The sequence below is a fragment of the Esox lucius genome, chromosome 17, assembly GCF_011004845.1.
Source record: "Esox lucius isolate fEsoLuc1 chromosome 17, fEsoLuc1.pri, whole genome shotgun sequence".
In the NCBI taxonomy this organism is placed as follows: domain Eukaryota; kingdom Metazoa; phylum Chordata; class Actinopteri; order Esociformes; family Esocidae; genus Esox; species Esox lucius.
Genome location: NC_047585.1, coordinates 34926200 through 34953680, shown reverse-complemented (window position 1 = coordinate 34953680; position 27481 = coordinate 34926200). Strand labels below are relative to the sequence as shown.

The 27481-nt window shown below is 39.4% G+C and overlaps 3 protein-coding genes and 1 long non-coding RNA gene across 7 annotated transcripts in view; 2 read left to right on the top strand and 2 right to left on the bottom strand.

Moving 5' to 3' along the window:
• Positions 1-4940, top strand: part of LOC105016916 (metabotropic glutamate receptor 2) — a 61472-nt gene extending 56532 nt beyond the window's left edge. For both annotated transcript variants that reach the window (XM_010881083.4, XM_010881084.4), the window contains exons 11-12: positions 3620-3833; positions 4037-4940. In XM_010881083.4, coding sequence (XP_010879385.2) covers positions 3620-3833; positions 4037-4113 — 291 coding nt within the window. In that variant the 3' untranslated portion in view covers positions 4114-4940. The remainder of the gene's footprint in view (positions 1-3619; positions 3834-4036) is intronic.
• A 183-nt stretch (positions 4941-5123) lies between these two features.
• Positions 5124-12033, bottom strand: rrp9 (ribosomal RNA processing 9, U3 small nucleolar RNA binding protein). 2 transcript variants are annotated; one of them, XM_020055943.2, is made up of 14 exons: positions 11809-12033; positions 11593-11678; positions 11364-11476; positions 11170-11237; positions 11009-11050; positions 10724-10850; positions 10361-10578; positions 10177-10277; positions 8275-8409; positions 8098-8160; positions 7823-7980; positions 7435-7514; positions 7124-7197; positions 5124-5320 (listed from the first exon to the last, which is right to left on the bottom strand). In XM_020055943.2, exons 1-14 carry the CDS (start codon positions 11884-11886, stop codon positions 5206-5208), a joined length of 1458 nt encoding a protein of 485 aa, XP_019911502.2. In that variant the 5' UTR covers positions 11887-12033; the 3' UTR covers positions 5124-5205. The 2 variants fall into 2 exon arrangements, with proteins under 2 accessions (XP_019911502.2, XP_010879384.2); XM_010881082.4 differs by having other exon boundaries at positions 7835-7980; positions 11809-12032.
• Positions 12034-12668: 635 nt separating this feature from the next.
• LOC105016914 lies at positions 12669-27451 on the top strand. Its single transcript, XM_010881080.3, has 6 exons — positions 12669-12795; positions 13174-13355; positions 17779-17935; positions 26053-26237; positions 26497-26722; positions 27018-27451. The coding sequence occupies exons 2-6, from the start codon at positions 13194-13196 to the stop codon at positions 27158-27160; spliced, it is 873 nt and encodes a 290-aa protein (XP_010879382.1). The 5' UTR covers positions 12669-12795; positions 13174-13193; the 3' UTR covers positions 27161-27451.
• Positions 17340-24274, bottom strand: LOC105016913. Of its 2 annotated transcripts, none has more exons than XR_002198038.2 (3): positions 24096-24274; positions 17793-17919; positions 17340-17598 (listed from the first exon to the last, which is right to left on the bottom strand). It is a non-coding gene; the product is annotated as an uncharacterized LOC105016913 (long non-coding RNA). The 2 variants fall into 2 exon arrangements; XR_828486.3 differs by having other exon boundaries at positions 17793-17877; positions 24096-24231.
• Positions 27452-27481: the final 30 nt, after the last annotated feature.

Here is a 27481-nt window from a genome sequence, read left to right as displayed (position 1 = left end):
CAGTCACAAATAATTGAAACTCATGTCATTCCAGTTGTCCTTCATCCACAAAATATTTCATGACACTCTCACTCTCTACCCCAATGCTGAACCCATTGGAAAGCAATGAAGGGATCTTTGGGACAAGCATGCAGTACAAACATGCTTTTGCAATCTGGGAAACAACACAGTGGGAAGTATTTGAGACACTGCCAATTTTGCAGGTTTTCCCACTTACAAAGCATGTAGAAGTCTGACATTTTTATCATAGGTACCCTTCAACTGTGAGTGACGGAATCTAAAACATAAATCCCAGAAAATCACATTATGATTTTTAAGTAATTAATTAGCATTTTATTGCATGACATAAGTATTTGGTACATCAGAAAAGCAGAACTTAATATTTGGTACAGAAACCTTTGTTTGCAATTACAGATATCATACGTTTCCTGTAGTCCTTGACCAGGTTTGCACACACTGTAGCAGGGATTTTGGCCCACTCCTCCATACAGACCTTCTCCAGATCCTTCAGGTTTTGGGGCTGTCACTGGGCAATACGGACTTTCAGCTCCCTCCAAAGATTTTCTTTTGGGTTCAGGTCTGGAGACTGGCTAGGCCACTCCAGGACCTTGAGATGCTTCATACGGAGCCACTCCTTAGTTGCCCTGCCAAAATCCAGAACAGGTCTGTGAGAACTGGAATTCTTACTGGTTGGTAGGTGATCAGATACTTATGTCATGCAATAAAATGCTAATTCATTATTCAAAAATCATACAATGTGATTTTCTGGATTTTAGTTTTAGATTCCGTCTCTCACAGCTGAAGTGTACCTATGATAAAAATTACAGACCTCTACATGCTTTGGAAGTAGGAAAACCTGCAAAATTGGCAGTGTATCAAATACTTGTTCTCCCCACTGTAACTAATTAAGATTATGTCATTTTAATTATTTGATTTGTGCACTACTTCACAAGTATTTATTAGCACTAACTCACAAATATCAATTGTTAGTTAAATCAGTAGGGGCGAAAAAGAGCTAGATTAAAAAGTGTATATATACACTTTTTGCAATTACAATATAATTTACACTAGAATATTTTTTCCTAATTATGCAGGGTGTTAAAGCTGGTTTTGCGATCATTTCCCCATTTTTCAATAACCTAATGTCACTAGCAAGCTTATCCCACTTGTATAATAGTGTAATTTCACTCATACTAATGTTTTTCTCTACTTCCCACACCTTCAATCTAAAGTTACCTGCAGAATTGGTTTCTTGTTTGACATCAGGCATGTTTAACGCATGCTGCCAAGTCCATCCTTGCAAAAGTCCCTAGCTTGCTAATCCTTGACTATGACGACCTAGCCTACAGACTGATAAAATACATCTGATGCATTTCATCACACTGCCATCAACTTTGTCATCGGCGTCCCCTTCCCTTCAACCCTCCTCATTGTGATGATTTACACACTGGTTAACTTATCCACATTAAATGATCCCACCGTATACACCGACCAGTGGGAGGGATCTATTAGGATGTCATTAAAGTTGATGTGTTACAAGCTGGAAAAATGGGCGAGCATAGGAATCTGGGCAAGTTTGACAAGGGCTAAATTGTGATGGCTACACGACTGGGTAAGAGCATCTCCAAAACTGCAGCCCTTGTGGGGTGTTCCCGGTCAGCAGTGGTCAGTACCTATCAAAAGTAGTCCAAGGAAGAAAAAGTGGTGAACCGGCGGCAGCGCCATGGGAGGCCAAGGCTCACTGATGCAGGTGGGGAGCGAAGGTTGGCCCGTGTGGTCCGACCCAACAGATGAGCTACTGAAGCATAAAATTGCTGAAAGGTTGTGTAGCTTTCACAGATAGAAAGGTGTCAGAACACAAAGTGCATCACGGTTTGTTGCGTATGGAGCTGCGTAGCCGCAGACCAGTCAGGGTGCCCAAGCTGATCCCTGTCCATTGCCGAAAGTGCCAACAATGGGCACGTAAGCATCAGAACTGGACCATGGAGCAATGGAAGAAGGTGATGAATCACGTTTCCTTTTACATCACGTGGATGGACGGGTGCGTGTGCATTGCTAACCTGGAGAACACATGGCACCAGGATGCACTATGGGAAGAAGGCAAGCCGGTGGAATCTGTGTGATGCTTTGGGCAATGTTCTGCTGGGAAACTTACGGTCCTGCCATTCCTGTGGATGTTACTTTGACACGTACCACCTACCTAAGCATTGTTGCAGACCATGTGCACCCTTTCACGGCAACGTTATTCCCTGATGGCATTGGCCTCATTCAGCAGGATAATGAGCCCTGCCACAAAACAAAAATGGTTCAGGAATGGTTTGAGGAACACAACGAGTTCAAGGTGTTGACTTGGCCTCCAAATTCCCTAGATCTCAATCCAATCAAGCATCTGTGGGATCTGCTGGACAAACAAGTCCAATCCATGGAGGCCCAACTCGCAACTTACAGGACTTAAAGGATCTGCTGATGATAACGTCTTGGTGCCAGATACCACAGCACACCTAGTGGAGGTCTAGAGGAGTCCATGCCTCAACGGATCAGGGCGGTTTTGGCGGCAAAAGGTGGACCCACACAATATTAGGCAGGTGGTCATAATGAAACCTTTATATACATGTATTTTAACAACATTTTAATAGCACAGGGCTTCCATCAAATATGTTTTAAACTCAAAAGGCTTGCAAAGCAAACTCAACAGGGCAGACCAGAGTTTATTTTCCTGTCTCCTTCTCCATCCTACACTCTGAAAAATGGTTTTTACCTTTGAATTAAAAAGCAAACAAAGAATCTACTTCAAGTTGGCTTTTTTTTTTACCGATTATTGTTATTATAATGACAGAATGTGTTTTACTGTTTGTTTTCTAGGCCATACATCCAGGGGCGTTGGACTGGGGGGAAAAGGGGTACTAAGTATATAGGGCCCTAATGTGTAGAGGGGCCCTAAAAAATGTTTGAATCTTGAATAAAGTGGGGAGGGGCCCTCAGAGACCGCCTATGTACAGGGCCCAGAATTTTGTGCTACATCCATGCATACATCAGTCCTGTTATTACATCTTATAGTTACATGTAATGAGGTGACATTTTAGTAACAGTTACAGTATTAAAGTGGTTAATAACAGGTGGCATTTAAACATATTACAATCACAATAAATTACAACCACCAAAACTAGAGCCTTAAAGCCGAAACCATTTGGTCACGTTTTCATGGAGTGTGCTTGATGTTAGCGCACGTGTGTACATACCATATTCATGTGCAGTAGTCCTTAGATGATCAGACCATACTGCTCTGCAAAGTGCTGATCTGAGCCAGTAGACAAAGCAGTGGTACAGGGACCCTCTTTGGTTAGTAAGACAGACAACAAAGCAGTCAGAGCACATTAACTCTTTGTCCGTCACGACAAAACAGGACCACGTTCTGCCAGCAGTGTCTGTCATGAACGAACATGACGTGTTGCATCTGCAGGTTTCCATGAGCTGAACTGGCTGTTTCATAGCAAAAGGCTTCTACGGCCACTTCGTCGTACAGCTCATTATCAGTCTGGGAGAAACGGACAGCCCAGTCCTGTCAAGGCTATCCAGTGAATGCTGACGATCCCACCCGTTTCCCCTCTCCACAATGCAGGTTCAGACCACCACCATGTGTATCTCCGTCAGTCTGAGTGGGTCGGTGGTGCTTGGCTGTCTCTTCGCGCCCAAGGTCCATATAATCCTGTTCCAGCCCCAGAAGAACGTGACCACGCTGAGGGTGACGGCCAACCGTTTCGGGGCCACAGTCACCACAACATCGGCATCTGCCCCAAGTTCTAGCTACTGCAAATCTAGCATTTCTATTACAGGTAAACTGGATTTTGTTTTTGTGAACTGTTTTGTCATTAGCTTGACTAATTGCTGACAGGCTATTCACTAAAACAAACTAAAGAGCTGCCCATACGATTTCAGTGGAGACATCTTGATTTTTTTTTTTACATAAATAAATGAAAATAATTTCATGATAGGGTAATACCATCCCCCATCCAGTTGTTTTCTTGTTCTTTCACAGCATCAGCCTCTCCATGTGTGTCAACAACAGTCTGTAATGGTCGAGAGGTTGTGGACTCCACTACGTCGTCTTTGTGAAGGTTACTTGTATCTTTCCTCTGTCCTGCATACAAGACAAGTTCCATCAGTTCCACAAGCTACTGCTCCATCAGAAATCATCCCCTCTAAACCAACAAAGCTGTTGACGATGTAACGATCATGTCATATCAAGTCCCATTTACAGTAGAGACGAGTAGAGGCTGTACCTGTCTGGACAGAGGGAGGCCGGGACGCTGATAACTGCTGAAGGATGTGACTATACCAACCAGTATTACGTAACCTATGACACTAAAGCATTTTGTATAGATTTAACATTACGTGATGGATTTTGGTTTTAAGACGTGTTGTTGAATGCCCTGTCAGTACAGAGAAAGTCTTGTGAATGAGGTGGTTCTTGTAAAGCGATCACAGTGTTTAAACGAAAAGGTTGTTCTTATCTTGTCCTTACGGTGCTGTGAATACAATATCCAGATGTTTTCTCTCTGACTAGATTATTAATACAAGACTTACTGAATTAATTTTGCCCCATCTTTTTAAACTAAATTTCAATTAAGGTAGTTGTGATAGTAAAAAACAAAAAAAAAAAACAAATAGAATACTTTACAATATACTGTACAAGGACAATGTTTTAACTTAGACTTTGGTGGACCAGTTTATGCTTTCTTGTAATTTATGTAAATAAAATGTGTTCTTTTTTTTAATTATTAAAACATTAATGGCCAGCGTGTAGTCTGTTCTGACGTCTCTAGGTAGTTTTGTTCATAGCTCAAGAGGATGGAATAAAGCAGTCATTGCTGATGGGTACTTGCACAAAGTGTTTCAGGAAGACGCAATCTACAGTACACTAGTGTTTCTCAACATCATATGTGCCAGGAACTGTCAAGCCTGGGTTTTTACTCCTATAGGGATGGCTTAAATTAACACTGTGGACTAAATCAGACCAGCGAACATCATTCTAACCCAGGGAGAGAATCTTGTTCAAATGACTATTGGATGCAATGCCTACACAACTACATATCTCACAGTGGTGCCAGAAGTACAGGCGGTAGTACAAAAAACATTTGTGTACAGAATTTAATTTACAAAATCTAAATAAATGTTCATACACAGGATATGGCATATAAAGAACAGCTACTCCGTTTTCTCTTCAGCATTTGGAGCATCCAGCTTCTCTGACAGTTGTCTTTTGAGAGGAATAATGTAGAGTCCATTCTTAACACCCTTGAGTGACCACCACCGGCCGAGCCTGAGAAAAAGAAAACAGAGTGTTAATTGGCATATATAGTGACTGAGGTACAGCCATACCTGCAAGTGATGCGTTCAAGAAAGTTCTGGGATTGAGTGAAATAACAGCACCACTTGCAGGCATCCGTCCTAATTACAACTATTGCCACAAAGAAAAATTAAAACAGGTTTGTTTCAACTCAAAGGGCACCAAGTATATGGTGAATATAGTGAGGCCTTCAGTTGGACAGCCTATACGGTTAGTTAGCATGCCTGGGGCTGTATCAACAGTATCTCACGAAAGTGAGTACACCCCTCACATTTATATATGATTATACCTTTTCATGTGACAACACTGAAGAAATGACACTTTGCTAAAATGTAAAGTAGTGAGTGTACAGCTTGTATACGTGTAGATTTGCTGTCCCCTCAAAATAACACAACACACAGCCATTGATGTCTAAACTGCTGGCAACAAAAGTGAGCACACCCCTAAGTGAAAATGTCCAAATTGGGCCCAAAGTGTCAATATTTTGTGTGGCCACCATCATTTTCCAGCACTGCCTTAACCATCTTGGGCATGGAATTCACCAGTGGCAACCTGTGAAGATCTGAGGATGCCCCACAGATGCTCAATAGGGTTAAGGTCCGGAGACATGCTTGGCCAGTCCATCACCATTACCCTCAGCTTCTTTACCAAGGCAGCGGTCGTCTTGGAGGTGTGTTTGGGGTTGGAATCATGTTGGAATATTGCCCTGCAGCCCAGTCTCCGAAGGGAGGGAATCATGCTCTGTTTCAGTACGTCACAGTACATGTTGGCATTCATGGTTCCCTCAATGAACTGTAGCTCCCCAGTGCCGGCAGCGCTCATGCAGCCCCAGACCATGACACTCCCACCACCATGCTTGACTGTAGGCAAGACACTTGTCTTTGTACTCCTCATCTGGTTGCCTCCACTAACACTTGACACCAACCGAACCAAATAAGTTTATCTTGGTCTCATCAGACCACAGAACATGGTTCTAGTAATCAATGTCCTTAATCTGCTTGTCTTCAGGAAACTGTTTGTGGGCTTTCTTGGGCATCATCTTTAGAAGAGGCTTCCTTCCGGGACGACAGCCATGCAGAATAATTTGATGCAGTGTGCGGCGTACGGTCTGAGCACTGACAGGCTGAACCCCCACCCCTTCAACCTCTGCAGAAATGCTGGCAGCACTCATATGTCTATTTCCCAAAGACAACCTCTGGATATGATGCTGAGCACGGGCACTCAACTGCTTTGGTCGACCATGGCAAGACCTGTTCTGTGGAACGTCCTGTTAAACCGCTGTATGGTCTTAGCCACTGTGCTGCAGCTCAGTTTCAGGGTCTTGGTAATCTTCTTATAGCCTAGGCCATCTTTATGTAGAGCAAAAATTCTTTTTCAGATCCTCAGAGAGTTCTTTGCCACGAGGTGCCATGTTAAACTTCCAGTGACCAGTGTTGAGGGAGTGTGAGAGCGATAACACCAAATTTAACACACCTGCTCCCCATTAACACCTGGGACCACTAACGAGTCACATGACACTGGGGAGGGAAAATGGCTAATTGGGCCATTTTGTTGCCAGCGGTTTAGACATGAATAGCAGTGTGTTGAGTTATTTTGAGGGGACAGCAAATTTACACTGTTATACAAGCTGTACACACACTACATTACATTGTAGCAAAGTTTCATTTCTTCAGTGTTGTCACATGAAAAGGTATAATCATACATAAATGTGAGGGGTGTACTCACTTCTGTGAGATACTGTATGTCTGCATGAGCAGTACATCAGCAGACACATACCTGTGTTCCTGACCTACTCCTGCCACCAGGAACTTCCCAGAACTGGAAAATTTAAGACTGTTGACAAAACCATTCTGCAAGAAAGTAGAGACAAGACAACATGCTTTGTTGACAATATGCTTCATTGAATGTTTTAGTACTGTTACTAGTCATCTCTTCAGACAAATGGTAACTTTAGACATATGCTCAAGGCTTAACGTTTTAATGATACATAATGGTGTTTAGCACATTTTTCATTGAACACAATGAGTGAATGCAACACAGCATGTAGGCGTGTTAGGCATGGGACAGTGTAGCCGGGACTCGCTCACCACAGGAACACTGAAGAGAGGCTCCAGGCGACGGAAACCCTGGCCACACTTCCACAGCTGCACTTTAGAGTTGTGGGAACCTGCCCAGTGATGAGACAACAGCTGGTCAATTCCAGAACCATCGATCAGACAGGTAAATATTAGTTGCCAACTTCTGGTAAACGACCACGGGTTATGTTTGGGAGTTTAACATGCTGCTATTCGTATGAAGACTGTAGATTTACAGAAGGCGTTAAAGCAAAAATATGAATGTTTAGAGTTGATTATTAAAAAAATGGGGGTATAGACGAGACCATGTATAACAAAGCAAGGGAGAAAGACACACAGAGCAGAGGCAACCATGTCAACAGTTCAGTGTGTGTGTGTGTGTAAAGCGGGTGACTCTCACGGCCGTTGGCACCTGAGGCTACAGTGTCAGAGTTATGCAGAGCTGCCACAGCTGACACCCAGTAGGGCTGCTCCAGCCCCATGTCCCCATGCTGACCATGGGCTGCCTTCACCGTGCTGAGGGGCTTCTTCTTGTTCACGTTCCACAGGGACACAGAGCTGGGGGGAGGACACGAGAAAGCAAACAGAAAACATTTAGAAGAAACTGTGTCCTGTGTTGTTTGGGGAGTAGTCAGAGTGGCAGCGGAAGTCTAATGGAGTATAAATCCACAGTACCCATCATCAGAGCCTGTTATCATGTGTTCTTCGTTGATCAGCTGGATACAGTCAATGGAGCCACTGAGAAAGGGAGAGGAAGACGCATTGTCAGTAAGTTAACAACTGCGGGTACCAGACACTCCAAAAGAAACAAGGCCTATGAGGCAGGGAAGGAAGGCGGTCAGTGGGACTCACTCATGGCCGTGGAACACTAGCTGGGACTCCTCTGCAATCTTCCACACCCTCACAGTGCGGTCCCTCCCCCCTGCAGTCACACAGCGCTCCCGGCTTCCACTGTCCAGCCCTGTGATCACATCCTGGTGACCAAACCTAGGGAGAAACACAAGATCGATAAGAAGCTCACATGGATGGGTCAATGACATCCATTTTGGTGTTCAAAACACATTTACATTTTTAAACATTAGGAACATGAGTGAATAAACACTATGTTACATGACTCTTTATCTGAGTATTCTTCATGATAACGGAAATGCAAAGCCAAAAGGTAATTCGGAGTGATGTAATTGCAGAAATACTCAAAACGTTCCCCCCCCCCCACACACACACACACACACACACACACACACACACACACACACACACACACACACACTAAAAGGACACAGGAGTCTGTCACTCATCCCCCAAAAAATTGTCAATTACATTAAACAAAATCCCATGTGGGGCGTTAGACGCCCAGTATACCTACAGCTGTCCACAGATCACTCCTTAGGAAAGCATTCCGACCACTTTCTACACATTTTGTTGTGTCATAGACTTAAATATGACATAAATATACTCACAAAGACCATATGACAAATAATAACATGTTTTTAAAAAATAAATAAAATGATACATCTCTAAAGTACATAAGTATTCAGACACTGTCAGTATGTTGAAGTAACAAATACAGCTTTGAGTCTTTAGTCAAAGGCCTGATGAATGGAGTACTTCAGAGATTATTGTTCTTCTGGCAGGTTGGCCTATCTCTGCAGAGAATCTCTGAAGATCTGTTAGAGTAGTTATTATATTCTTGGTCACCGCCCTGACCAAGGCACTTTATGTCAATTTAATTAGTAATAGCTGGATGCCCAGATCCAGGAAGAAGTATTGGTGGTTCCAAACGTATTCCACTTTACAATGATGGACCCCACCATGTGCCTAGGAACTTTCTATGCTTTAGCAATATTTCAATGCTTTAGCAAACTTCATACCTTGTTTTTTTGTGTGGGAGACAGGTACGTGCCTTTCTAAATATCCAATCAATTACATTTGTCACAATTAGACTTCAATGAAGTACTAGAGACATCAAGAATGACTAAAGCATACAGGCAGCATCTAAGCTCATTTTGAAGTGGCATGACAAAGGGTCTGAATACTTACATATCTGAGATGTGCTTTTTCAATAAATATATATTTAAAAAGGAGACCTATTCTGACCAAGAGCGCAGCAGAGAGGGAGAGGGAGGAGTTAGAGGTGTTAAGACTGATGGCAAAAAATATATTCATTAGAAATTAAGTCTATAACAAAATGTGTAGAAAGTGAAGTTGTCTGCATACTTCCCAAAAATACTATTCAGTAAAGAGTCTAATAACCTGTTTTTGTTTGGCCATTATGGGGTATTGTGGGTAGATAAATGAGGGGGGAAAACAATTGAAACTAGGGCTGGGAATTATAAGGGACTTGGCAATGCAATATTTATAGCCATTTTGTGCACATTGCAATTTGATATGGTTATAGACTTTTTATCCAGTCCAATTACACCTCAATAATACAAATATACGGCAAAAACATTTATAAAATCTTTAGCAACTAACATGTAAAATTGGTTGAAGAAATCTGCTCATGAGACTCATGTTTCCTACAAACCTCACACTACAGTGCCCTCCACAAAAACATCTGTGGGTAAACAGTTAACAAGAAAGATGGCTACATTCCAGACTGGTATGCCCATCCCATCTACTGGCTGATTTGGAGTATAATAGCTTCAACAAAAATAAAAAATAAATAACTTGAGAAAAGATACTAATATTGTCAAAAATATTGCAACGTTACAATTTTTGTAACACGTCAACCATTACTTTTGGACTACTCACAGGGTTTCCACATAGGCGTTTTCGTCTACATTCCACACCTTGATGGAGCGGTCATGAGAGGCACTGTACAAGTCGTGGGTTCCTCTCCGGAAGGATAGGCCCTGTGGAGAACCGATGACAAGATTTGTTAGAGTTCAGGACAATGCGAGAACAGAAGAAATGAATGAGGTTTATAAGAGCTTACCGATACAGGGCCTCTGTGGCCTGTGAACTTGTACAGGTGTTTACAAGTTGCGGCCTCCCAAATCAAGATCAACTTATTCATGTCTCCTGTTGCCAGGTATTTGCCATCTGATGATATGGACATGCACAGGATATGTGCCGTATGACCTAAATGACGATCCTCTGTTCCTTTCCTGCCACCAGCTATCGTGTGCAGTCTCTTACCACTTTCAACATCCCCTTCAAATGACAATGGGAGAATGCACGAGTAAGCGATTTGACTGTGATGCATTTCATATAGAATGCAATTGCGACGTGCTGTCCATTTCAGGCATATCAGTTTAATTTGCAGAAGAGGATAAACAAGCATGTTGGACGGACTCACATTTGATGATGGAGCAGTCTTTGGCAGCCGAGAAGACATTCTTGTCATCGGGAGAGATGACCAGACAGGTCACTGGCAGCTTATGGCCTCTCAACAAGCGAATCTCTGATTCATCTGGCGGCAGGAGCTGGAAATGATGAATTTACCATTACTTTCATTTTGGCGCTACCTGGTCATTAAAACACTACCTGTGAGTGGCACAGCTCATACGAAAACTGTGTGAATAAAAGATGGACATACACATACAGCTTGATTCTGTGAGGGACACCCCACAAATATACTCACGTCTTTTGCTACCATCCGTTGAAGCTTTCCTTTCTGCTCTAGCTGAGGAAAACAGACATTTTGGTTTTCACTATGAGGGCAACGTCGTATTCCAAATAGGAACAGTGTGGATTTCTGTTAGGCCTATATCTGCATTACAATGCTGGAGCTGGTACACTTACCACATCTTCTTCAAGTCTTCCAGCTATTAGTTCAGACTCAAAGGACTCCTCCTCTGCCTTCTTTTCTTCTGTTTATAAAACAGAAATTAAATGTTACTTGTCATATTCTGAAGAAGCACATACTGTAGTGTTTTATATCAACAATTCAGAACACATTTAAGAGCTACGTGACCTAACTAACGTTACTCCCATACCCTCATTCCTCAACTGGTCAAGGTAAAGTTTGGCTAATCGTAGTTTTTTCTCCTGTGGAGTCTCATCAAACTCTTCTTCGACATTGGCCCTTCTTTTTCTGTGCACTGCAGGGCTACAGAAAGATATTGTTACAAGATATTTTGTTAATACACCTATAAAGAAATATACCTTACTAGAAACCAGGGTTTCCAGACAACCTGCGGGAAGTACACGTTGGATTAAGCCTACCTTTCTGTTTCAGAGTCGCTGGAAATTTCTTCATTGTGTTTGGAAGTTAACTTTTTCTGGAGTTTGTTCCCTGTGCTTCCATCATTCTAAAAAAAAAACAACACAAACAGAAATCACATAAACAGAATCTAGTTAATGCAGACCACTAGCCAGCAAACACATAAATGACGCTGTGTTAGCAATTGTAGTCAGCTAAATAACGTTAAAGCTTCGTACCTTTCTTTTTGAACCTGGTAAATCACTCTTTTTGAAAACCTTTTGCGGTCCTTTTTTCTTAATAAAAAATGATGACATGATTGGAATCTATTGACTGACTAACTAACTATGAGGTGCTGTTACAATCTTTTCGCTCGTTGGCATACATTTCCTGCACACAAACCAACACCGGACCCACATGGATTCTCTCCTACTCTGTTTCAACCGAACTATGGGGAGCACAAACCAACCCTTTGGTCAAAGAGAGATATTGATTGGATAATAGTTAGTCATCGGTTCGTCCCACCTACAAGTATAGAGTTCTCATTGGGCCACCAATCTATAGGACTGTAAAGTCAAAATATTATTGGCTTAGGAGGGCCACTAGGTCTCCCCAGAAGCGTGTGCAGGGGCAAAATAGTTCCCTTCAAAATTGTGTTTCTAACAAATAGTTCCATGCACAACTGAGTCAAACCAACTTATTTTAATCACAATTGTGAAAACATGTTTTTAAATAAATGTAACTTGCTAATCATCATTCTAGATATGTGAATTCTCTATTTTGTGCATTTATTTTCACTGCAACCAAGCTCGAAATGAAATACTTACTGCGAGGAACTCATAGAGAATGATAGAGGATGCATTTCTACCTATCAAGCTGACAGGCTGCGCAATTGAGTCAATATCAATTTGTAAGGCAAATCCCTCCTGATAATCAAGTTGGAGATGAATCCAACAGGTCAGGAAATCAACCTATGAAGTTGGAAGTCACTTGGAGTACATAAAAAAAGGTGAAAGTTATTGCCAAATCGACGCAGTCAATGGTAAACTGACTTCTCGCCATTACAGCCTTCGGTCATTCTCTATGGACCAAATACACCGCAGTACTGCAGTACTACTTCCTCTAGCTACTAGCTAAGCTAGTAGTACCAGCTAGTACTTTTCCATATACTGACAAAGATTTGCATCCATTGTCACTACTGCGATCTCAGGCACGAAATTGATTAGGTGGGTAACGATAGCATTAATGTGACGTGTGAAAATATGTAATTTGTTGCTTTCAGATAGGCTAATTTGTGAAATAATTAAGAAATGCCATATAAAAAACTGCCAGTACAGAGCTTACGTCCTGATAACAACCTGATGGCGTCCACAGGGATGTGTACCTTTGTGGCTTACGATACTTCACAGAATGTAGTAACGTCAGTGTAGTTATAAACTATTTTAATTAAATTCCCATTTAAAAGTAATAGGAGTTTACATATGGAAGAAAGTCATGTACAATGTCAATATGTAACCTATATTTATTCAGATACTCAGTGACATGATAAATATAAGTTGTGTGAATTGTGCCAATGTTCTTACATTTTGTGTCTGTGTTATCAGGAAGTTTGCCCATCTGAAGCATGGCACCAAAGCGGGCAGCAACACCAACACATCTCAATGTCAACTCAGGCTGTTCTGTCAAAATGATGAAGATAGGCATGGATCATTGTCTTGAGGATTTTGGTGAAGTAGTAGAAGAGGAGAAGTATAGAATACCAGACGATGGATATTCACCCTTAGAGGTGAGCTTCTTATTGATTAGAAACAATTACTGTATATATATATATATATCTGTAGATTTAATATTTAACATTTATACATATGAATATTTGTATTTATATATGATGTCTTTTCCAATTTTTCCTAATACATTTGAGCCTTGAATTTGTCCCCCAATGTGACATGAGATTTATTATGCATGAAATATAAAACACTTTAATTCTAATTCAAATATTACTTGTCATCATTATTTGTCATTCCTATCTGAAAATCTATATATTACCTTGAATTAATTCTTTAATATAAGGCTTCATTCTATAAAATAATGGTCTGCAGGAATGTTAATACCCTCTCATTATAAATAAGATTTTTATTCATTTTGACAAATCTTTTTATAAATCCACAAATGCACTTGTGGGTCATGTTGAGATCACCTGCCACTTCAATTGTCCAAATTCTAACATCACACCAAAGGACATGATGTAGGACAATAGAAAATAAGGTATTTTTGGTAAAGAAAGTATATTGTATTTAATACTAAATAAACAATGCTATGGAACAACATAAAATACTTCAAATAAAACCAAGAGCATAGGCCCATTTGCTGCTATAACAGCCTGCAACCTCCTGGCAAGGCTTTCCACTTTGTTTTTTTATCTTTATTTTGGCAGAAGGATTGTGCTGAGACCAAAGGTCTCTTTTGCAGATGAGCCCTTCATCCACAAATAAATGTAGTACAATATGAAGTATGGGGAACACAAACACACAAAAAGACATGAACAATGTACACCAAATACATTCTTCATAGAAATATTGCTCTCTCGTCCTTTTGAATTGCCCAAGAGGTGCCCGTTTATTCAATTTTAAATTATCTTGGACATTATTCCAAATGTAAAGTGTAGAAAAAATAACATGACCTACCTAACTTTCCATTCAGTCACAAGAGCATTAGCAAGGTTGGGCACTGATTTTGGGTGTTTAGGCCTGGCTGGCAGTCACCGTTCCAATTCTTCCCAAAGCACTTCGATGAGGTTGAGGTCAAGCCTCTGTGCAGGCTAGTCAAGTTCTTCCACGCCAATCTTGACAAACCGTTTACTATATGTACCTTGCTTTGTGCATGTAGGCATTGTCACGCTGAAACAGGCAAGGGCCTTCCCCAAAGTGCTGGAAACACAGAAAAATGTTGAATATGAAGGTATGCTGTAGGGTTAAGATGTTCTTTCTCTGGAACTAAACAATAGTTAGTGACCTAAATAGTTACATTCAACAAAAAGTTAAATAGCCCTAATAGTTAAGTGTTAATGTTGTGTGTGGGAGGTATTAAAGGTAAGATCTTCACATTTGCCAGATATTTAAAGGTGTATTAATCCTTTTAATAGCATGTATATTAACTTTTAAGTTCACACCACCACAAAATAACATGAGCTAAGGTACAGTTTGGTTAATGTTCTTACCTAACAGTGTTGTACTCTACATGTATGTTGTATTTATTAGCCCCATTCTAGGCAGTTACTGCTCCTCTTGGGGACCAAACAGAAACCAATAGACAGCACAATACTGTATGTGGTAATGTACATAATGACTCAATATAATAAAGCATAATAAACAACGTAATGTATAACAATGTATGTATCTCTGTAGCTTTTCACTGTCTCAAATTGGCACTCAGTGTTCTTAATGTTGTTGTACTAAAGCTGGATAAGGCTGAACGGTATAGCTGGGTAAGACTGAAGCTGTGTAGCAGGGTAAGACTGAAGCTTTGTAGCTGGGTAAGACTTGAAGCTGTTTAGCTTGGTAAGACTCAAGCTTGTAGCTGGGTGAGGCTGAAGCTGTAAAGCTGGGTTAAATACTGGACTTCAGAAACCAAATCTTCTCTGATCTTTTTAAGTTACATTTCTGAATATGGTGGTTTATTGATCAACATATATGAAATGAATTGTTAATCGTGCAAAAACCCTTGTTTATTTATTTAGTGTTGAGAGGTTTTTATTTTACTTTGCACTTGACTTGTGTGATGCTGAATCACCAGTGTACATTATGTACAATGACAAGCTCTATTCAAGGTCAAAAGCTCATTGTATAAACAGACAATAGTGAAAGTCCCAGATGGCTCAACTCAACATTCAGTGGGATTGTCAACAGAGAGGACTCCAATAAGGATCCTCAATGTTCTATTACAACTCTCAGTCCATGACATGGCGGATGATGTCATCTCCACAACACCTACAGGATGGTTTTTTTCAACAGTAGGCTATGATCCATGATGTCAAAAGCTACGCTGAAGTATAACAAAATCTAATTTCAGAACTTTACTGAATGTAGTGGAAATCTAGTAAACTTACTCACTAGGTCAGTGCTTCTCAACCCTGCTCATGGGCGCACCCCTGCTCTGCATATTTTAGATCTCTCCCTGCTCTGTCACACCTGATTCAAATGGTCAGCTCATTATCAAGTCCTTCATGAACTATATCAGGTATGTTAGGGCAGGGAGAGATCTAAAACATGCAGGGGAGGGGGGTGTCCTGGAGTAGGGTTGAGAAGCACTGCGACAAGATGTAAGTATCTTTCCTCCACACACAGTAAGAAAGAATCCAAGGACTACCGTCAGAGTTACAGAACTTGGTTGCATCTTGGGGCCATCAAATGTCCAAATCTTGAATTAGTTGCTATCTCCAATAGTAATGTATACAGTAATGTATTTTCTGAAGTGTTTATTGAGAGCAACCAACAAATGTATGCATCTAGAATTCACTAAATGACCTTGGCACTTCAATTGAACTGGGTGCCATGGTCAGATTAAACAAAAAATGGTCTCTGAAACCCAGCTTTAGGTTAGATGTTGAAAGACAGATGCCTAAACCAAAAGTGACCTCATACCTACTATAAAATATGGTGATGGGTGGGTCTTTGGTAAAGGGTTATTTTGGATCCACTGGTCCTGTGTCCCCTTTTATGTCTAACCAATTCATGACCTAGTACAGGAACATTTAAGCACCTGCCTAGGCAGTTACTGCTACTCTTGGGGACCAAACAGAAACCAAAAGACAACACAACAGTGTATGTGGTAATGTACATAATATAGCATAATAAACACCAGAATAAAGACAGACTGAAGCTGTGTAGCTGGGTAAGACTCACGCATTAACTAGTACCAGAACATTTTAGCCAAAAACCTGGTTGACTATTACAAAGGCAGAAACATGGTTGGCAAGTTGGTCGGCCAAATAGACAGTGACCCCAAGCACATATCAAAATTCAAAAATTTGAACATGAATCCATTTGAAAATGAGGGCATTTGAGCATTACTTTTGTGCGCATATTCTCTACAAACTCAATATTAAGATGGTGATGACTATTATTATTATAAGCACTGTAATAACAATAATTATAGTGCTTCTAATAATAATAAAAGGGATCTGCATAGAATGTGTATGGGGTAATAGTCAGTTTCAATATCTTCTTCAATGTCATAAAAGTATACAAAAATGCTCTGTCGGTAGGGTGTGCTGACCACTGATAGCAAGGGTGCCTATACTTTTGAAATACTTCTTTGGGGGGAAATGGATACTTTATGATGTGCAGTTTTGTTGTAGTCCCATGAAATATTAAAGTATAACATTCCACATGTACAATACATTACCATTTATTTTTATTTTCATACAATCCTTTTTGCTCATCTTTATCAATGGTGTAATAATTTGAAAGAACATGTAAAATATAAAGATTGGCCAAATTATAATTTCCAAACAATTGTATGTGTACCAAATACATTAAAACATATATTATAATTTGCCAAATGTATGTTTCACATACAGTCCAAATTTGCATCTCCAAAAATACTTTTTACTCTGCTGTAATGTCCAACATGGTGAAGCAGAGAAATGTCTGTGATACACAATAATTCTGGACCAATCAAATGTAGTCTTTTTTCAGGGCTGAGCTCATTAGAATAGCCAGTTTGTAGAAAATGGCATAACATACAAAGGGGTATATTACATTTTTAAACATTTATGTAACTATTCAGGACACATTGCCATAAAGAGAATAGTGACATTCATAATAAGAGCTTTTATGTAATGTATAGGTCAAGGACCCATTATATTACATTCATTCTGTCCCATTTTGTGGAACAAAGTCTCTGAGTCACTCTGTTGGAACTGCCGGAATCTCCTCCTCTTGAATTGAGTTCACCTTGTGTAGACCAGCCTAATTTGAATATGTTTTCAGGAACCTAAAATCTTTAGACTGCGTTTGTTACTCCAATTCCTGTAACGAAAGTACAAGAAATCACACAGAATCTCAGAATCTGTTAAATTAAAATATTATTTCTTGCATTTTAAACTACTTTTAAACACTTTTTGTTTAATATTTTTTTTAACAAAGACACTTTCAGTAACAACGTTGAAGATCACAGGGTCATCATAACTGACTTTGTTTCTATCTCAGGGTGAACCAATCACCTTTGAGGTGGAAGATGATCAAAGTCCTGGAATGAGAACCGACACCATAAGTCTCCTGATGAAGATTGACCAGCTTCAAGCAGAGCTGAAATATGAGCGCAGATGTAGACAGCTGGCTGAGAGGGAACTGAAACAGTTGAAAGGTACATCTCTGAAAATAACATTGTTTATTTAAGTGGGTAGCTTAACATGTGAGGTATCCACAGTAGCTTTAAATAAACTTTCTTAATGCCCCACATTGAAGCTACATCCTTGTAGCCAGGAATTTGAATCCTGGCCTCATCTTTCGATGGTGCTAGTGGATGAGTTATTGTTGAAAAGGGCTGCCTTGCCTTAAAGCACAATCATGGTTGTTGGACAGGAAATGTGCATATAAACATTGCTATAAAAAATTTCATTTACAAGGTGGATAGGGAAATAAATACTGCACCAATAGAATCTAAGCCAGCTAGACAAGGAGCTTCTCCAAGCCAAAACAAAACCATAGATATTTACAGACCAATAGTAAAATACAGCTCCAGAAACAATTAACAGACCACTGCACCTTTTTCTTTCCTTTCCAAAAAAGTAGAAAAGGAAGGTTTTGAGTGAGGAACAGAACATTAAATGAGGAACATTAAATCTGCAAGCAGCATTTCAGGGGGCCAAGCGGGACACAGGAAGCATCTCACTGCTTGCTCTCACTTGAGAAATGTTTTGCCATTTAAAAATGCCCAATGCCGCTAGTAGTCAGGATGTCCAATCGAAGAAGAGGAAATCAAAACAAAAGTACCTTGAAACCAGAAAAGGAACCAGGCAATCCTAGTTCAGCCGATTAAAAGGGATGAATATTGTTGTCGATGGCAAGTTTCAATCCCTGGTTTTCTATGTGGCAGACTGTCTTTAATCATTATGCTATTTAAACAGCAGAATGCAGCTTTTCTCAGCCATTACATTTTTGCTGAAATAACATGGACAACAGAACATTTATTAACGGAACTAAAGAGTAGTCTTGCACAAAGGCTGTATAGATAATAGCTATAAAGCCTACTTATAACGAAAACAACTCCAATCACTCCATGGCTGATTCGTCTCTTTGGAAAACAATAACAGTATAAAAGGGTCACGTAATACAATTATTCTCTCAAACATATGAAAATCATGGTATTACAGATATGTATTGTTGTGTGAAGGCTGAAAAGCACCTAGTGGATTAACATTTGATATATAGAATTTGGAATGTTCAATTCAATGGGAATTGAACTGGGGTCACAATATTGAAGGACCGGGATGTTCCCACTACACCACAGGGCCTGCAGGTAGTCTGAATAGGTTGTGATCTAACGAACAGGTCTGTGAGAGCCGGTAATCTTACTGGTTGGGGATCAGACATGCTTTGTAAGGGGAAAAAACTATAAAATCGGCAGTGTATCAAATACTTGTTCTCCCCACTGTATGTTACCCTGGTTGCATTCCTAATACCATTGACTTTGAATGGGAAAGGGTTTAGCTTGTTAAGCTGAAGAATGTTTTGCTCAGTTACCTCATTTAGTGATTAACATCTCCGACATATTTGGCAGATTTTTGGTGAATTTCTTAATCTGAGAGGTTTGTAGCACCACTATGAGAGCTAGCTGTTCATACCTTTCAAGGTTCATTCCTGGCCTTGGTGTTTATCTGTAAAGCAAGTAGCATCTTTCTTGGATAATCCTTTTAGGATTTATATCCTTATATAAGATTTGCCACAACTATGTCAAATTCAATTGCGCATTGCGGCCACATCATTTGAGTTATCAACTTTTTTAAAGACTTTGAGATAATGGTCCACAGATCCTTCACAGCATGCCAATCCATTCAACTGAGATGTCATTTAAGATGTCAAAATAACACAAAACACTGGTGAGGTTTGTAGTGCACCCATAAGGTCATTCTATACTTGACCTCTGCTGTCCATTTGCAGCAGAGATGTTAATGGGCATGATTCGTTTGGTAGCTGTCGGATATTCCCGTGTGGATTTATGGCCTTATATAATCAAAGACCGGCCCGCATCAATTTCAGTCACTGATTTCAGCCATATTTTTTGTGATACCAACTTTCCTTATACAACTTGAATAGATAACAGTTCAAAGGTTCATCACACCCAATAGCATGCAAATCTGTTCAGCAGTCTCAGAGGAGATGTCATAAATGAGTTTTTCCACAGATGTCAAAATGGAGGCCATATTGTGAGAAACTTTCCTTATATAACTTGTAAAGACAATGGTCCAGTGGTCCTTCACACCAATTGACAACCAAATCTGTTCAGTGGTTTCGGAGATGATGTCGTTTAAGTGTGTTTTTATTAACTGCAAAATTGTGAGAAACATTGATGTTTATAGCGTCCCCAAGAGGTATTTCTGTGTGGGACTTTTTCTGTCCATTCCTGAAAGACACACGTACGAGTATGTTTCGTTTCATAGCTGTTTGATGTTCCATTTGGGATTAATGGACGTCTAAAGTCATAGACCCGCCCAGCTCAATTTCATTATCTGATTTTGGCCGTACAAGTTGAGAAACTTTTCTTAGATAACCTTTAAAGATCATGGTTCAAAGGTCCTTCACTCCAAATGGCATGCAAATCCATTCAGCAGTCTTGGAGATGTCGTTAACTTGTTTTTCACCAAATTGAAAATGAAGGGGTGAATTTGAAAGACCCCAGACACTTTTTTGGTCAGCACGAGAAGGGGGTATATCTGAATCTTGGTTGTGTGTCTCTATGACATTCGGTTCATGAGATCTGAGCTTCACTTTTTCCATTTTCAACTGAGTGCTACAGCACCACCTGGAGATTGTAGACAGCCAAGCCTTCGGCCCTTGGCTGTCTACAATCGTTTTGAACCAGAGGGGACCAAGCTATGGACCTCTGAAAATGGCCCTGGAGAATAATAAGTACAAATATAACTTCGTTGCTTGGCCCCCTAATAATAATAATAATAAAACCAACAAAAACAATAGGGTACCCGTACCTATGGTACTTGGTCCCCTAACAAGACATACAAACATGATGGTTCCAGCAACTTTGTTGCTTGGCCCCCTAATAATAATAATAATAATAATAATAATAATAATAATAATAGCTGCAAGCAGAGATTGAGGGGACCAACTAATGACAAAAGGAAACTTAAGACCCTTGGGATGAATATGTTACTGTAACTAAGCAATTGTCTTCACATTTGCAACTTCAATTAAAGCTGCAAGCAGCATTTAGTGGGTTTCGGCATTTAGTTATCATGAAAATGATGCAATATGGTATGTAGGGTAAAAAACTGCACACGTGTACAAACATTAACCCAATGTTGGATTTTTTTCCTGTCCAATGGTGACCCCATGTAGTTTTTTACATACTGGTCTGGTTTATACAACACTTGAAGATCTTCATACATAGATACCAAATGTCAAACTGCATCAAGATTGGTCATATGCTGCCATATGAGTAGTGTTTGAAGTGTTTTTCCATGATGGCGATTTTTTTGGGTCTCAGTGGCAAAAATGTTCATAGTGAGAAAATACATGGACTGATTCCCAAGATCAGGTCACAAGGGATGGGTGTGGTGAAATTGATTGGCATGTCCACTGCACCAGAAGTTGTGTTTCTTGACACTTAATTAATTTGGGTACCTTTACACCATTTTAACTCACAGGAATTTGCCAGAAGAATAATAGTGAACTGGAACAAACAATAGGATTTTGGCATACTGTTGAAACCCTAATGACACATTGTCAATTGACTTTGTTTGCGGAATAGCTTAGATTATTACAACAAAACATTCTCAGCATCAGTGTAATAAAAGATAGTAAATGAATGTTACTCACATAAATCTTAGTGAAAAGCTTATTTTTTCTAAGCTACACATTGAAAAAAAAATGGAAATTACCATTTGAAAGGGCTAGATAGTGTAGGTAATAAATTAGAGATGTTACTTCTCTACATTAATAACAATCACACCATTACCAGAATTGAGTAGTTTGAAAAAATGTTATTGCTAATTTAGCAAGTTTCTAATAAAGGAATCAATTTCCATTTTACGCCACTTTGAAAATTGTAAATAAGAATAACAGTGTTTACACACAAATCAAATGCATTACTATAAAAAAATATGTACAAGTATACATTTTAGTCATTTAGTAGACCCTCTTTTCCAGAGTGACTTACAAAAAGTACAGGTACATTTTCCTGGAATAAATTCAGAGGGAGTGCCTTGCCCTAGGATACAACAACATTGGCTCAACTGGGAATCAAACAGAACTCAATTACAAATTTCACTAACTGTAGAGCCACTTGAACACACACACGGACAGGCTCCACACCCAAAGACACGCACAAAACACTCAGCATAAATCCAGGTTTGCGTGGCATCTATAAAACAAATTGTTAGTCAATTTGAAATACATTTTATGGAAACCTTTATTTTAGCCATGGGATTGATCTGAAATCTAACAGGACAATAAAAGTTATACACTGCGGGCCAAAAGTTTGAAATAATTTATAATAATAATGTTGCTGGTTTGAAAGGACATTTTAACTTTTATTCACTAATGTGGTATTCAAATGATCAAAGTATAGTCGGGACATTAATGATGTAAAAAGCATTACTATTTAAGTATTTTTGATTAAATCTACACAGGCCTCAATTCCAACAACCATTACTCCAACTCCTTATCCTTGAGTGATCATGCCAAATTGCTAATGTGGTACTAGAACATCACTTAATTATATCAAACAGCTAAAAGCTACTTTCTTTGATAAATTAAGCTTTATATGGTCATTGTGTTGCCACAGTCTGCAGTAGACTGGTATGTGTTGAGGTTAATATTAGGTCAAAAAGTGCAAAAAAGAAACAGCTCACTGCAGAAACCAGCTAGTCAATCAATGTTTTGAGGAATGAAAGATGTGGAAGGAGCAAATGTACAACTAAACAAAATAATTTTGACTAATTTCAGAAATAGGTGCCTCACGTCCTCAGCTTCATTTAATTATTTTCTGCTATTTGTAACCTAATAGCTACCTTAACACATGCCAGTGCATTATATTCAAGTTTAATTTAAATAAATAGATTTCAGCTGGGTTTAATATAATTAAACATTTTCTAATACCAAACAAGCATTTTAGAATTATTTAAAAACGTCCCTTTGTGTCTTTCAGAATTCACCTAGCAAATGTACACACTGAAAAAGGAAAACACTATTGCGAAGATAATGTTAAAAATTATTTTAAAACTAGCCAAGCAACTTTGACATTTAATTTAGTAAAATACAGGCTTGGAACTTTTGTTTTTTTAAGTGAGGGTGAACATTTTTGTAAAGCTCCTGAATTCTAAAATTGTACACAACTGAATATCCTGCTGAGACATGGTGCACCAATGTAGGCTGAATTACCATGACAGTGATACATGTAGAACGTCATTACAGCGTGAAAGAATGTTAATATTAAAGAATTTGGTAGATAACTGACAGACCCTCTGATAACTCTCCTAACATCGGTCTCCTATATTGTTTAATTTTTACTGATGCTAGATGAGTGAGCTATAGCCGGTCTTAAAACAACTTTGTTAGCTGTCTATAGCGTAGCTCTCCAGCACAGCACTAATCAACAAGTTAGCGAACTTCATGTAGCTCAATTATTAAATTAGCTAGCTACAATAACGCATACAAAATAGTTGTAAGATATTTGGTCGTTATCTGCCATCAACCTTGTTTGAAACAGGAACTAGCTCGTTATATCAAAGAGAGCGGGCAATGTATGCTTTACCCGCTTATGCACAACATTGAAATTAGGTTGCTAACTTGCTCAATCAAACACACCTTACTATGCGATATAATGCTTCGCTTCAGGAAAACGGACGCGCAAGCAGCTTCTGTTGCAAAGAAGTCTAGTTGCACATACCAGTACCAGAAACGATTATGAAACAAAGAGGCGAGATGTCAGAGTTTGATACCCTCTGGCTCTGAGTATTTTATGTTGTTGCCTTGGCCTGCCTGCCACTCTGAAATTACTGCCAGGTGCTGAAGCACTTTGGAACAGGCAACAACAAAGATACCATTATCCTTCGTAAGATACCATTTTCAAAATGTGGCTTTCCAATAGCTTGTTTTCAACAGTTACCATTTCTAGTGTACAGGCTACATTAGATCACTTTTGACAGGAAATATTGCAACAATTAGGCCTATTATATCTATAAACGGTTCCAAAATATACAACAACAATTTACCAAATAGGCTAATATCCCCATTACAATACCTAGCTTCATTTGAAACCTACCCACAAATCCAACAGGCCTACTTACGATTTGCAGACTCAGTGTACTCATGGAAAGCTCATAATCTTCCGAAATACTACCACCTTGTAAAATGGAGCAGGTGTGACCTAACGAACAATTTAAGCTGTCGATGGGATTGGACGTGACAAGGTCATTGACTATTAATTGATAGGAAGTCACATGGCAAAAAAACCTGACCGGCTGCAAAAGTAAAATCTTACTAAGGGAAATTAGAAAAAAGATCTGCTGAAAACATATATCTATGTGTACAATAATATACGATTTGTGTAACATTTAACAAGAAACTGTCCAAAGAACCTTCACAAGCAAACAGCATGCCAATCCGTTCAATTATATCAGAGCAGATGGTGTTTAGGTGATTTTACTTCATTCACTTATTGCGGTCAAATCGCTTGAGATATCAAAATTCCAAATAATTCAATTGAAGATACTGGTCCCAGATGTGTGTTAGAGTGTGTATTTTACAATTCATAAATGCTCTAAGTTGTCAGTATCGTTGTAGCGCCCCCTTAAGCTCTATTTGGTTGATACTGAACAGGTCCATCCATGGACCTGATGTTTAGTGCTATGTTAAAGGGCGTAAGTCTTGGATATTCCTGACAGGATATATAGCCTGACAAAGTGCCACACGCATGTAAAAGTAATTTACCTATTACGCGCACATAGTTTGAGATATCAAAATTCCAAAGAATTGAATTGAAGATACTGGTCCCAGGGTCCATCTCAGCGAACGGTTTGCAAATCCGTTCGGCGGTTTCCGAGGAGATGTCGTTAACGAGTTTTTCACAAAAGTTAAAATGGAGGCCATATTGTTTGAGGTATCAACTTTTCTTATATAACTTTTAAAGACAAGGGTCCAGTGGTCCTTTACACTGATTGTCAACCAACTCTGTTCAGCGGTTTTGGTGGAGATGTCGTTTAAGTGTGTTTTTATTAATGTCAAAATCGTGAGAAACATCAGTGATGTTTATAGCGCCCCCAAGAGGTATTTCTGTATGGGCAATTTTTTCTGTCCATTCCTGACAGACACATTTACAAGTATGTTTTGTATCATAGCTGTTTGATGTTCCATTTGGGATTAATGGACTTCTAAATTCATAGACCTGCCCAGCTCAATTTCATTTGCTGATTTCGGCCATACTATTTGAGATATACATTTTTCTTATATAACTTATAATGATAATGGTTCAAAGGTCCGTTCAGCGGTCTCGGAGGAGATGTCGTTAACAAGTTTTTCACCTAATTCAAAATGGAGGAAAATCCAATGGGTGAATTTGAAAGACCCCAGAGACTTATTTGGTCAGCATGAGAAGGGGCATGTATGGAACTTGGCTGCATGACTCTACGACATTTGGTTCATGAGATATGCATGCTCAAACCTTCAACATTTGACTAAGTGCTACAGCGCCACCATGGGGCGTATAGGTGTAGTAATGGCTGAAGCCCTTCGGGCCTCTCATGGCAACAAGTATGCAAAGTTTCATGCAAATTGAGCCACATATGGCCAAGTTAGGGGCCTCTGAAAATAAGCCTGGAGAAAAAGAACAATAATAATAAAACCAACAAAAACAATAGAGGTACTTGGTCCCCCTAATAATAAGACATATATAAGAGGGTTCCAGCAACTTCATTGCTTGGCCCCTTAAAAATAACATGGTTATAAATATGGGGTATTTCTGAAATAGGTTAAGCAATTGAGGGGGGGAAAACATGTTAATTACATTAACTCTTCCCCACAAGGGAAATGTTGTCTTGTAAAGATGCACTGAAAAAATGTGTTAAGGTGATTAGCTAACATTTATTCACTGGTTTACTGAATTCTCTATACTAAATGCTCAAATGGGTGATTATATTTTAATACGCTGTCAGAGATGAACTACCTGTCAATGGTAAAAATGGTTGATCATTTAGGGTACAGCTTGCCTATATACAGTATAATTGTCACCTGTTATACTTTTTGTAGAGATGAATGACCTGATGACCCAGATGAGACACACAGCCCATGACCTGAGGACTGTTCTGGAGCACGCCCGAGGGCAGCAGGGGAACGATATGAATGACATGGTGAACGAAGTTGTCTCCCCACAGAGCTTTGAGGGGAGCATCTCCTATAACAGCTTGCCAGTTCAGGTGTCGCAAGAGGTAGAGGTGAGGTCACCAACCCCGTCAGGCCATTCTATATTCTTGTTGATGCTTCAGTCACACTCATCTCAGGACAGCAGATAAGTGCATATGTAGTCTGGTAGTCTGGTTTAATTCTGGTAATAACACTTAAGGGAGATGCAGAATATACAAATGTGGTTGGTTATTAAATAAAACAATGCTCATAAATTATTTATCTAAAATGAAAATAGATTTATCCTACATTTCACAATGGACTTTTTGGTTTTGCATTTAATTTAATCAGGATGCTAACTACATCCATCTCCCCGGTGGCCTGAGAGTACCAAGGAAACTGTACAAGGGTGTCTCGGAGATCAAGGACTTCAAGAAGTACATTTCAGCCATGCTGCTGGTCCTGTTTGACAGGGAGACACTGGGCACGCACAGTCTGCAGGGCAGGAGGTGTAACATCGCCAAAGAGGAAACCCAGAAACCTCAGCTTCCCCCTGAAATCATGAAAAGTCTTCTAGGTACTGTGCTGGGTCTTTTCTCATGTTGCTGTCTGTTTTTATGCAAACTCTATTGAACCAGGTTGTGCATTGATGTCACGGCAAATCTTTGCCTAGGAAGAGTCATAGCTCCCTGGGTTCTGGAGCTCTGACTATGCTCGCAATGTGCATGCTTTGGATGATTTTCAAAATCACCTGAGACCAAAAAGCCTGTCAGAGGAACACGCTCGAAGCCTTGTTTTTCATTACAAATGAAAATTATAAAATGATTACAAATGATAACAAATTATAAAAAATATATTTCTTTTTTTTTCAGATCACGTGAGGATCAAGTTTGGTGTAGATTACAGTGCAATCCGAGCTGCCATCAGAATAAAGTTGAACAATGAAGACAAAATGTTGAAGAAGAGACTTGTTAAGTCACCAGACAAAATAAAAAGTAACCAAATACCAGGATAAAATCACAAGATTTTACATCCAGTGCAATGCTTTATTCCACCAACAGATGTCAGTGTGTAGACACTTGTATAATGTCTGATCAGATGGATCAACTTTATAATATGGGTTTGATTTGTGATTAAGACACTCACATAGCCTTAACAACACATTTTGCTACTTTAATGTGTCCGTTAAGTATGTTTCAGCTTCTCATCTCATCCCTCTCATCTCACATCATCACATCTAGTCTAGATGCTGTTAAATTATTATGTTTTGTAGATGTAAAATATCCAAATAAAATGAAGGATGTTATTAATTGTGAGTGTGTAGTCCTGTAGGGAC

Excerpts from the sequence above, each read along its gene's own strand:
- rrp9 (XM_020055943.2), bottom strand. The coding sequence starts at position 11,886 with ATGTCATCATTTTTTATTAAGAAAAAAGGACCGCAAAAGGTTTTCAAA. Across the intron at positions 11,477-11,592 it reads AGCGACTCTGAAACAGAAAG|CCCTGCAGTGCACAGAAAAA; the intron begins GTAGGCTTAATC and ends ATCTTTCTGTAG. Across the intron at positions 7,981-8,097 it reads ATAACAGGCTCTGATGATGG|CTCTGTGTCCCTGTGGAACG; the intron begins GTACTGTGGATT and ends TCCTCCCCCCAG.
- LOC105016914 (XM_010881080.3), top strand. The coding sequence starts at position 13,194 with ATGGCACCAAAGCGGGCAGCAACACCAACACATCTCAATGTCAACTCA. Across the intron at positions 17,936-26,052 it reads GGAACTGAAACAGTTGAAAG|AGATGAATGACCTGATGACC; the intron begins GTACATCTCTGA and ends TACTTTTTGTAG. Across the intron at positions 26,723-27,017 it reads AATCATGAAAAGTCTTCTAG|ATCACGTGAGGATCAAGTTT; the intron begins GTACTGTGCTGG and ends TTTTTTTTTCAG.